General features: G+C 34.4%; 1 protein-coding gene across 2 annotated transcripts; it reads left to right on the top strand.

Moving 5' to 3' along the window:
• The first annotated feature begins 4,501 nt into the window (after nt 1-4,501).
• Nucleotides 4,502-11,844, top strand: LOC121264143 (non-specific lipid-transfer protein A-like). 2 transcript variants are annotated; one of them, XM_041167217.1, is made up of 2 exons: nt 4,502-4,876; nt 11,646-11,844. In XM_041167217.1, exons 1-2 carry the CDS (start codon nt 4,527-4,529, stop codon nt 11,650-11,652), a joined length of 357 nt encoding a protein of 118 aa, XP_041023151.1. In that variant the 5' UTR covers nt 4,502-4,526; the 3' UTR covers nt 11,653-11,844. The 2 variants fall into 2 exon arrangements, with proteins under 2 accessions (XP_041023151.1, XP_041023153.1); XM_041167219.1 differs by lacking the exon at nt 4,502-4,876 and adding an exon at nt 11,013-11,398.
• The last annotated feature ends 443 nt before the right edge of the window (nt 11,845-12,287 follow it).

Below are 12,287 nucleotides of genomic sequence, written 5' to 3'. Positions count from 1 at the left end.
TAGTGGAAGATGAGATCCTAGAAGGTAGTGCAAGAGAACATGGCTCCAAAAAATTTGAAAACCCATTGTCAGTGGGAGAAGTGGCACGTGAAGTGCTCAAAAAAGGAAAATATGTCTCATCAAATTAAGCATGCCATGTAATATAGACCCTAGAGGTGAAATATCGCCAAGAACTGACATTAGCAACTGTTTGATAATGTAAGTAGTTGTGTTGAAAGCATCAACCTAATACCGAGGAGGAACATGTGAGCTCTTCAACTGCTAAACTTCAACTTTGTGCCCATGGACGCCTGTAAGCTCTTCTAAAAATGGGATGTGAATCTCGGGTCCTGATCAGATACAATGGTCTTGGGTATCCCATGCAACCAGACTATCTCTTTCACATACAACTGTGTCAGCTTCCCCAAGGTGTTGGTATTAGTGATAGGTAGGAAATGAGCACTCTTGGTCAACGAGTCGATAATCACGCAAATCGAATTCTTCCCGCTGGGAGTTCTCGGCAAACCCACTACAAAACCCATAGCAATGTCATCCTATTTCCATTCTGAAATCGATAGAGGCTAGAGATCACCAGCAGGTCTTTGGTGCTCGAGTTTAACTTGTTGGCAAGTGGTACATCTCTCAACGAACATGGCAATGATCCTCTTCATCCCTTCCCACAAAAATTCCTTTTTAAGTCTCGGTACACTTCATACTTTCAGGGTGAACTGAATAAGGAGCCACATGTGCATCTGCTAAAATTCTCTCCTTAAACTCTGAATTAGTGGGAATCACCTTACAATTTTGGAACAGTAGAATACCATCCTAATCCAAACTATAGTGCGCAGGTCCTCTTGACTTTCTGACTATCTTTCAACTATCCAGTAGCTCTTTGAAGAGTCTTCAATTCTTCAAAATCCACAACTCGGACTTCATGCATAGAGGTTAACACTTCCTCTTGTAGTGAACTCTCTACAAGCAGTTGTCATGGTCGAGGCTTCACAAGATGACAGTTGAAGAGGCGCGCAGATTGGGCAAGGTACACGGTGGAGGCAGACGGGAAGGATGGTTGTTGCGCGGATTGGGCAAGGTACACAGTGGTGGTGACGGAAGGAGGCGCTGAAGGCCACGGGAGTGGGAGGATGAAGGATGAAGAGGAAAAGAGAAGAAAGAAAGAGAAGGGAGTGAGTGGCACATAAGGAAAAAAAAAAAAAAAAAAAAAGGGAGAAGAAAGTTAGGGTTTTTTCACCTTACATGCCAAAACTGCACCGTTCTAGGTGGAGAAAAAAAATTTACTTCCCAACTACTAAACGGCGCCATTTTGAAAAAGGGGGCTGGGCTCCTAGCTAGCTCACGGGCTGGGCCTAGTTCTCCTCTCTTTCAGACCTAAAATTTGGCCCACAACACCTACAACAACCCAAAAACCCACAACCATCATATTGGACTCATAAAAAAAATATCCTTAAAAAAAAAGAATAAATAAAATATAAATAAATAAAACACACTAAATTTTTGGGGTCTCACAAAAAATAAATACCAAAAATGGATATGGGGTTTCAAACAATGCTTACAACAGAAAGAATAGTTGAGTTAATAAAGAACCTAACAAAAAAGGTTTACAACTAACAAAGATTCTAAAGACATGGATTTGAGACTAGGCATGGTTGAAGGACGATGAAGAATTTGTTGGACGCAATTGCAAAGATAGCAAAAAATTATTTAGAAGAAATAGTTCACAGAATCGAGACTTGCATTAGCTAGGGACTAGCTATGACACCATCATAGAAAATTTAAAATATAATAGAAATTAAGATGAATGGAAAAAAAAAAAAGAAAAAAAAAAGAAGAAAGGATGAGAATGAGAGACTTTGAAATCTACGTCTTTACTATTCTCCATTCATCTTAACTATTCTCCATTGTGATTGAATATAAAGTATTAGTCCGTATTTATAGAAAAATCAAATGGAGATGATATCAGCTGATAAATATCTTGATCATTATGAAAATCAAATCTCTTGATTTGATAATTATGTAAATCAAGTCTGGATAATAATCAAATGAGATTAAATATCATCTCTAACATACAAAAAAAATAAAAGATAAAATGGTTATTTCCAATTCCATTATAGTGATCAGGGGAAGCCATACATTTCTTGTACGAATCATTTTATAATAGTTATTAAGGCTATATCTTTATTTTATTTTATTCTCTTAAACTAAGTATATCTCATTTTTAAAATTTATACATCCATATTTTATCCATCAGTAGATATAAAAAAAAAAAAAAAAACATATAACAGATTCTAGACAAATTAATTAGTTGCCTTCAAGTAGTTGAGGTGCATGCATTTATTTCAACATGGCAACCCTAATGTAAGTTAATTAATGAGATACATTTATGATTCAATAAATAGAGTTCTTAAGAATTAATGACTTTTGAAAAAGAACGTAATTAGCGAATACAACATTATTCCGCATAAATTTCCAAAAGCACCCTTGCGTTCATTCCTGAAATTCCCTTTCCTTTTTGTGTTTGCTTGCTTAGCAATAAGATTCACAATATGTTAGACACTTATAATTAGATGCACACTTGGTTGTTTCTTTCTTTTTGTTCGTTTAAAATGTGGGGTACTTCATAGTTTCTATTTTGAAAAAGAAAATAAAAGAATCGAATTGAACCAAACCGAACCGAATCGAACTAAACAGATCAAGTTAAAAAGTGGATGATGAGGAGATAAAAGTGGCACGGGTGATGAAGTGATAAAAGTGACTGGCAGCCGAAACATCAAATCTGAAACCATGACCAACAATGGTTGATAATAGACCAAAGCCAACATAAGGCTAACAATAGGCCAAAAGCTTGAGCCAACAATGGTTTAAATATGACCTTAGTCAATTATATGACCAAAAATAAAATACCAAAATTGGATATGTTGTTCTAAACAATACTCACAACATACCAAAAAGAATAGTTGAGTTAATAAAGAACCTAACGAAAAAGGTTTACAACTAACAAAAATGCACGGAAGACATGGATTTGAGACTAGACACAATTTAAGGGCGATGAAGATTTTGTAGGACACAAGCTAGCAAAAAAGTCTTTGGAAGAAATAGTTAGCAAAATCAAGCATTGCGTTAGCTAAGGACTATGATACCATGATAGAAAATATAAAATATAATAGAAATTGAGATGAAAAGAAAGAAAAGAATGAGAAATTTGAAAGCTACATCTTTACTATTTCTTTATTGTAATTGAATATATGTTATTGGTTCCTATTTATAGAAGAACTACATGGAGATGATGAGATAAGATAAATATCTTGATAATTATGAGAATTAAATCTCTTAATTTAATAATTATGAGAATCAAATCTCTTGATTTTATAATTATGGAAATCAAATCTCTTGACTTGATAATTGAAAATCAAATCTCTAAAACAAATAAGTCAAGTTTTTGATTTGATATTATTAGAGATTATTCTAGATAACGTTGCCTTCAACTAGTACTTGAGGTGCATGCATTTATTTCAACTTGGCGTACCTAATCTAAGTTCATGAAAAGAGGGGGAAAATGAAATTACAAATACATAACTAACTTCTCTACTGTTAACTAATTACACTAATTATAATTTCTATAATTAATAATTCTGGAAATTAAATCGCATGGTTTGATAATTATTGATTTGATTTCTATGAAAATCAAGTAATTAAATCAAGTTTTTGAAGGGATATAATTAGAGATTCTAGATAACATTGCCTTCTAGTAGTTGAGGTGCATGCATTTATTTCAACATGGCAACCCTAATGTAAGTTAATTAATGAGATACATTTATGATTCAATAAATAGAGTTGTACATTAAGAATTAAAGATATTTGAAAAAGAAAATAATTAGCAAATACAACATTATTCCGCATAAATTTCCAAAAGCACCCTTGTGTTCATTCCTGAAATTCCCTTTCCTTTCCGTGTTTGCTAGCTTAGCAATAATTTTCACAATATATTTGACACATGATATAATTAGATGCACACTTTGTTATTTCTTTCTTTCTTTTTTTCATATATTTTTTTTTTTAAGTGTGGGGTACTCCATATTTTCTGTTTTGAAAAAGAAAAGAATCAAACCCAACCCAACCCAACCGAACTAAAACAATCAACTTAAAAAATGAGAGAACCTAAAAAATCAAAAGATTATACCAAAAAAACTTAAAAAATTCGAAAAGGCTAAAGGGCAACTTTGGTATTGAACTTTTACTGCTCATGGTTCAAGATGGACGTTGTAATATATTTATATATGGAAGGTAGAAACTTATTTTGTAGTTTAGTTCTTAGTTATTGAGTGACATAAATTAGCTTAATTTCTTCTTATTCCCTTGGGACGTATTTATGAATTAACCCAGGCCCACTACTTTAATGAAAGTCATTAATTAAGGTAGTCCTAACACATTAGAACGCCTCTATATATAGATCAGCAAGCTTGCACCTATACAATACATCAAAACAGCTCATATCTGTAGCTAAGCATTGGTCTTTAATCCAAAAGAGATTAATGGAGAAGAAAACGATTCTAACGGCTTTTGGGTTGATGATGATGATGTTGATCCTAAGCGCAACTATTGCAAGAGCCGATCTATGCCAGGATGCATTGACAACTTTGTTGCCTTGCATGCCGTTCTTGACGGGTTCAGATCAGGAACTAGCACCCAGTCCTACCTGCTGCCTAGGCGCAAGCGAATTGCTCAATAAAGCTACAACCTCCGACGATCTTAAGGCTCTCTGTGTCTGTTTCAAAAATGCTGCAGCCCAGGATGGTGTTAAGTCTGATAGGGCTGAACTGCTTCCCAACCTCTGCAAGATCAAAGTTCCGGTTCCTATTAAACCAGATGTGGACTGCAACAAGTAATTTATCTCTCTCTCAATCTCTTATTGCATGTATGCATCTGGCTGTGTTTGGGCAAGCATATGCCTTTCTACTTGGTTCATGCGAACAGTTTGACCAAAAAATAGTAATTCATCGTGAGCAAGCTACAACATATAAATTTAATACTGGGACTGTTTGCATGTAAAACTATCTATTTTCTTGATGAGTCCTCTCGACTAAATATATGCGTTTTTTTTTTTTTTTCTGTGATTTGCAGATTATGATGATTTTGTAAGGATCGAGTGGAGTTTTCCAACAAATAAAGATGGGGAACATGCATAGATAGAGCAACATATATGGCCAAATATTGGGTTGTAAACATTAATATATGGGAGCTCGACTCCTTTTGGCTATCTTATATTATATATATGCATGAAAAGATCGACTAAACGAATAAAATGATTCCTAGTTTCTTTGCAGCAATCTCTGCCCGATTAATTACTTGAATTTAGGGGTTAACCTTTATATCTGCAGATTGCAGTACTAATGCTTGGAGATGCCGTAAAAAACTAAACATACTTTTGCCATTGTTGATCAGAATCTTTTTTTTTTCGATAAAATAATATCATCAATTAGCATAACCAATAGTAACAACCATTACAAATAAGCTTTGTCCAGCCATATAGCCGGAGCAACACAATCTGGGACAACATTTCACCACATCGCAATATCTTCAACTCTCCATGCATATCTTGCTAGGCGATGTGCAGCCTCATTTCCCATCCTTTGTACATGTTGAACCTTGTATTCAGTAAAGAAACATCAGATTCCCAAAGCATGCAAAAGAGACTTCATTCTCTTGTAAAGCCCGCACTATCAACAAGCTATCAATTTCAAGAATTAGATTAGAAAATCCCAAGTGAGTACACAGCTGTAAAGCTCTAAACATTGCAAGTAGCTCGATAGATTCAGGATCAAAAACTTCATTTTCAATTTTACTAGCAGCCATCACCACATTCCCATGCTCATCTCTTAAAATTGCACCCACACCTGCCTTATGTTTTGGATGAACGATAGGAAACTAAATGATTTTTTTTTTTTTTTTTTTTGTGAGATGTCTTTACGAAGTTAACACTTTCTAGACTAAATAAGAAGCAATAAGCTCATGGCTTAAGTAGCATTCTATATGAATTCAGTGAATATTAGCATGAATGTAGACCAATATCGAGACAATATGGCACAAGAGTTATATATTCATTAATTAATTCCATATCATATATGAATATCATATATGAATGTTGGGATTCGCAATATCACTCCTTATGACCGCTTCTTGCAAGAGTGCGATGTCTAAGACTCTAATGTAATAAAGGACTCAAGTGTATGATCTTTTTAATATCAATTAATTTGCAGTGGAGTTGACATCTCATGGCCTAACAAATAGTATCGCAATTTGATCCCAAGAACTCTATGCAATGGAAATGAAGGGTACACAATAAATTTATACATTTTCTGATGCCAGAATTTGAAGAACAAATCTTGATTTTGGCCATCTCATGTATGCAAGAGTAAATGGGCAAAAAGGATAGTACCCAGGGACGAATCTACACAGTGGCTAGGGGGACCATGACGCCCCCCCCCCCCCCCCCCCCCCCCCCCCCCCCCCCCCTCACAACAAAAAAAAAATTAATATAATAGAGAGCGCGCAAGAGTGTGCATGCAGGTTGGCTACGACTGTTTATTTTTCATTGTGGGACTTAGTATTTTATTAATTGAACCGAGAATCAATCATAAACAAAATAAGAAAGAGTCTAAAGAAATTCTGTTGATTAAGAACTTAATTTTGACGGTACGTGATTGAATCATATAAATATTTTTCTTTTGATTTTTCATATTTCATATAAATGGAGGATGGCTTTCTTGGAGATTATTTTGTAGTCTATAATGAGAAGAAAATTATTGAAAGATTTAGCACAGATGTCATAATTGATGAATTTTACTTAATGAAGGAGCGACGAGTTCAATTAGCACAATTGGTTATATTTTACTTTTTTACGCATTCAAACTTTTACTTAGACAACATGTATTTTTTTTTTTTATTATATATATAGAATTATGTTATATTTTTTTTATACAAGTTTTTACACATACCTTGGTTTCTCCCTAAATTAGATTTCTAGCTTCGTCTCTGATAGTACCTTTAATTAGCTTCTTAAAAGTATGTTTTCCTTTACTGTTCATAGATTTTCGTTAGGTCAATATTGTATAATTAGGAGGAGATGACGGTTGAGGCTTGAGGGTGAATATTATGAATATCCAACTTGCAAAGTAATTATGAAAACTTTGAACACCAAGAGCCTTGGTGAGCACATCAGCCAACTAATGGGCAAAGGGAATAAATAAGTAGAGTTCGAAGTTTCTAGCTTGAAATTTCTTACGAACAATATGGCAATCAATCTCGATGTGTTTCATTTTTTAAAATCTTATTAGCAGCAATGTATAAGGATATTGTCTATCAAAAAAGAAGAGCAACTTGTGAAGGAGGGATTTATTAATCATGCAAAAAATAAACAGCCAAGTAAACACAGATGAGGTAGATGCCATAGAGCAATACTCTGCCTCAACAAAAGACCTCTAAATTATTTGATATTTTTTGTATTCCCAAGATAAGAATCTCCTATAAAATTACAATAACATGTGATATTATCATATGATATCATGTCATGATACGATAAGAGTATTATGCACCCATAGTCTAATCGTTAACATTATATAAGCTGGACCGGTGGACCTCAAAGCCAGCTCGCTCTTCTCTACATGGAAAGATAGACAACTTTCCATGATCATAGCTACAGATGTCAAGCCTTGTGGATTGCGTTGCATTCAATTGTAATCTGTTATAGACCTTGCTATATAATACACAATTAGACACACTACTCTGTTGAGATTTGAAATATCGAATCCTTTCATGGTATCAGTAGGCCATTAAGGACTAATCTCCAAAATCCATGGCTTCCGGAAACTCTTCTTTCTCTTCTTAATCTATTTCTTTCAATACCATGAAATTAACACATGCTCTTTAATAAACTGACCTCTATCAATTATTTACTTTGGCGCAGTCAATTTGGGTTCATGAATGCATCTGAATTCTCTTATGGGTCATTTGGGTTCATTCTTCGCATTGACCCTGGTTCTCTGATCTTTAATTTCTTATATTTTTGAAGTAGATGTGTATGGAATATTGCCACTTTCCCAGTTGCTAAGTTTTGGGATGCGTGAGTGTGAGCGACGTTGCTGCAACAGCGAGTCATTTAGTTTTTATACTAATGCGAAATATAGTTTTAGGGTGTGCAAAGTTCACATACTGCCTTTGAAAAAAGTGAAACCTACCATAAAAAAGTTGATTTTTAAGAAATAATGATGGGTTTTAACAAGATTATAGTTTTGCATCATAAGAAGGAAAGAAAATCCAACCAGAATATTAATTATTTGAACAAAATTGGATTGCAAAAGTTCATGAAAACAAGAATTTTCAAATCGCTTGAACAATCTGTTAAGAGAAACAAAATTAGCTAGAAAGTAGCAAATATATCCAAGTTAGATCTCTAGATATCAACGCCGGATGATAAGAAGATTAACTTGCACATATAAGACCAATATCGATCGATACAAAGAAGTACATGACTTACTGTCATTAACGATCATGATGTGGGTTAATCTTGTTGTACTTTCTGATTTTTGGGACAAGAATCGTTGATGAACATGAAGAAAACGAGGATTACAGTTCTCTCGAGACCATTAAGTCACTTGTATTGACCCATCACTACTATACTATTAAATGTTCCTTACATACCCAAAAATAAAAACCATCTCAAACGTCCCATCACTATACTATTATAATGTTTTTTAGTTCTAAAATTCACATATGCAAATTCTCCGTTGATTGGAAAGACTCGGCTTCTTGTCGTCCTCGCTGGGCAGAAACATTCTCTTTCTTGTCTATATTCCCACTAAAACAAAATTATTTGTAATTGGCCATAACGATTATTACATATTGTATTTTATGCGTATCACGGTCATGTGAATTTAACACGTAGGGGTGAAAACCGACCCCTTTCGTTCGGTTTTTGGGCAAAACCGACGCCGACCGAAAGTTAATTTGTGAGGGAGAAACACCAGCTGAAACCGTTGCTTCATTTCTCTGGCGATTCACGGTTGGTTCCCAGATCGAGTTTCATCTGAGAGAGTAGAGAGAGTGTGTGTTGCAGAGGAGAGAGAGAGAGAGAGAGAGGATGAGAACTGGGAAGAACATGAGGAAGAAGATGCGAGGAGGAAGACGAAGTTATTTTGAAACGATGCCGTTTGGTTTAAACCGAATGATGTCGTTCTACTTAATTTTTTTTTTATTCGTTATGAATTAAACGACGCCATTTGGTTTAATACCAAACACCGTCGTTTAAGTTGTGTTTAAAACACAACTAAGGCTTAAAACAACGCCATTCCACTTAAATTTAAGTAGATTGACGTCGTTTTAAGTATAGAATATATTAAAAATAATAATTTATTTAGTCGGCCGATTCAGCGGTTTGAACCAAGTTCGAACCGACGCCGAACTGGTCGATATTGGTTTTCTCTATTTGCTGTCGCACGCCGACCGGTTCTCCATCGGTTTCGGCTAGTTCTGAGCTCCGACGGCTGGTCTGAGTCGGTTTCTCGATTTTTTGTACAGCCCTATTAACACGTATATTCCAAGTAATAGAGTTACTATGATGGCGCCTGTGTATAAGCGCATTATAAACTTTTTATTTTTAATAATGAATAGTCGTTCTATTTGAAAGCTTTTACACCACACATCATGATTCACATGATATAATTTGATTTTGAACATAAATTTTAAAAGTTAAAATCTTATAAATCAAATTACGTCATATAGATAACGTGTGGTGTAAAGACCTTCATATAGCACTCTTCTTTTCGGACCAAAAATAAAATACCAAAAATGGATACGGGGTTTTAAACAAGGCTCACAACATATGAGAAAGAATAGTTGAGTCAATAACGAACTAACGCAAAAGTTTTACAACTAACAAAGATGCTGGAAGACATGAATTTGATACTAGACATGGTTGATGGGCGATGGAGATATTGTAGGACGCAAAGCTAGCGGAAAAGTCTTTAGAAGAAATAGTTAACGTAATCGAGTCTTGCGTCAGCTAATAATCACTATGATACCATCTTAGAAAATATAAAATATAGTAGAAATCGAGATAAAAAATAATAAAAAATAAATAAAAGAATAAGAGACTTTGAAAGCTATATCTTTATTATATTTTCATTGTAATTGAATACAAAATATCGGTCTTTATTTATAGAAAAATCACATGAAGATAATTAGATAAGATAAAATATATCTTGATCATTAAATCTCTTAATTTTATAATTATGAGAATTAAATATCTTGATTTGATAATTATGAAAATAAAATCTCTTGATTTGATTTGATTTGATAAGTATGAAAATTCAATCTCTTGATTTGATATTAGAGATTCTAGATAACGTGGCCTTCAAGTAGTTGAGGTGCATGCATTTATTTCAACTTGGCATCCCTAATGTAAGTTAATTAATGAGATACATTTATGATTCAATAAATAGTTAGCAAATACAACATTATTCCGCATAAATTTCCAAAAGCACCCTTGTGTTCATTCGTCATGAAATTCCCTTTCCTTTCCGTGTTTGCTGGCTTAGCAATAAGATTCACAATATATTAAAGCCTTATATTAGAAACCAAACTGAACCCGATCGAATCGAATTAAACTAATCAACTTAAAAAATGTTAGAACCTAAAAAATTCAAAAATTATACAAAAAGTACAGATACTTAAAAATTTCGAAAAGGCTGAAGGGCAACTTTGGTATTGAACATTTACTTCTCATGGTCTAAGATGGACGTTATATATTTATATATGTAAGGTAGAAACTTATTTTGTAGTTTTGTTCTTAGTTATTGAGTAACATAAATTAGCTTTCTTCTTTTTCCCTTGGGACGTATTTATGAACCCAGGCCCACTACTTTAATGAAAGTCATTAATTAAGGGTAGTCATAACACATTACAACGCCTCTATATATAGATCAGCAAGCTTGCACCTATACAATACATCAAAACAGCTCATATCTGTAGCTAAGCATTGGTCATTAATCCAAAAGAGATTAATGGAGAAGAAAACGATTCTAACGGCTTTTGGGTTGATGATGATGATGTTGATCCTAAGCGCAACTATTGCAAGAGCCGATCTATGCCAGGATGCATTGACAACTTTGTTGCCTTGCATGCCGTTCTTGACGGGTTCTGACCCCCCAACACCCAGTGCTAACTGCTGCCTAGGCGTAATCGAAGTGCTAAATAAAGCTACGACCTCCGAAGATCGCAAGGCTCTGTGTGTCTGTTTCCAAAATGCTGCACCCCAGGATGGTGTTAAGTCTGATAGGGCTGAACAACTTCCCGACCTCTGCAAGATCAAAGTTCCAGTTCCGATTAAACCCGACGTGGACTGCAACAAGTAATTTATTTCTCTCCCAATATGTGACTGCATGCATGCATCTGGCTTTGTTTGAGGAAGCGTATGCATTTCGACTTGGTTCATGCGAACAGTTTGACCAAAAACAGTGATTCATCATGAGCTGGCTAGCTACTGCATATAATTTTAATACTGGGTCTGTTTGCATGTGAAAATATATATTTTCTTGTTGAGCCCTCTCGACTAATTATATGTGTTTTTTTTTTTTTTTTTCCCCTGTGATTTGCAGATTATGATGATTCTTTAAGGATTGAGTGGAGATAACAAATAAAGATGGGGAACATGCATAGATAGAGCAAGATATATGGCCAAATATTGGGTTGTAAACATTAATATATCGGAGATGGACTCTTTTTGGCTATCTTATATTATAAATATGCATGAAAATATCAATTAAATGAATAAAATTATTCCTAGTTTCATTGCAACGCTTTCTGGGCCGATTAATTATTCAACTTTAGGGGTTAGCCTCCATATCTCATGGAACAGTACTAATGCTTGTAGATGCCGTAAAAATCTAAACATGCTCTTATCATTTCTGATCAAAACCATTTTTGTTTTAGATGAGCGACGACAATTAAGCTAAGTGAATTTTTTTTTTTTGGTGAGATATGTTTATGAAGTTAACACTTTCTAAACTAAAAAAGAAGCAATATGCTCATAGCTTAAGTCGCATTCTATATGAATTCAACGACTATTAGCATGAATGTGAGACCAAAATCAAGACAATAAGGCACATCATGAGTTATTCATTAAATTCATATCATGATGTCGGAATTCACAATATCTTTTCTCATGAGTACCGCTTTTTGTAGTGTGCGATGTCTAATGTAATAAAGGACTCGATTGTATGATCTTTTTAACATCAATT

The sequence above is a fragment of the Juglans microcarpa x Juglans regia genome, chromosome 5D, assembly GCF_004785595.1.
Source record: "Juglans microcarpa x Juglans regia isolate MS1-56 chromosome 5D, Jm3101_v1.0, whole genome shotgun sequence".
Taxonomy (NCBI): Eukaryota; Viridiplantae; Streptophyta; class Magnoliopsida; order Fagales; family Juglandaceae; genus Juglans; species Juglans microcarpa x Juglans regia.
Note: the sequence above shows the minus strand (reverse complement) of the source record. Positions and strands in the feature narration are given on the sequence as shown.

Bases quoted from the DNA above. Each gene is read 5' to 3' on its own strand.
- LOC121264143 (XM_041167217.1), top strand. From the start codon at position 4,527: ATGGAGAAGAAAACGATTCTAACGGCTTTTGGGTTGATGATGATGATG.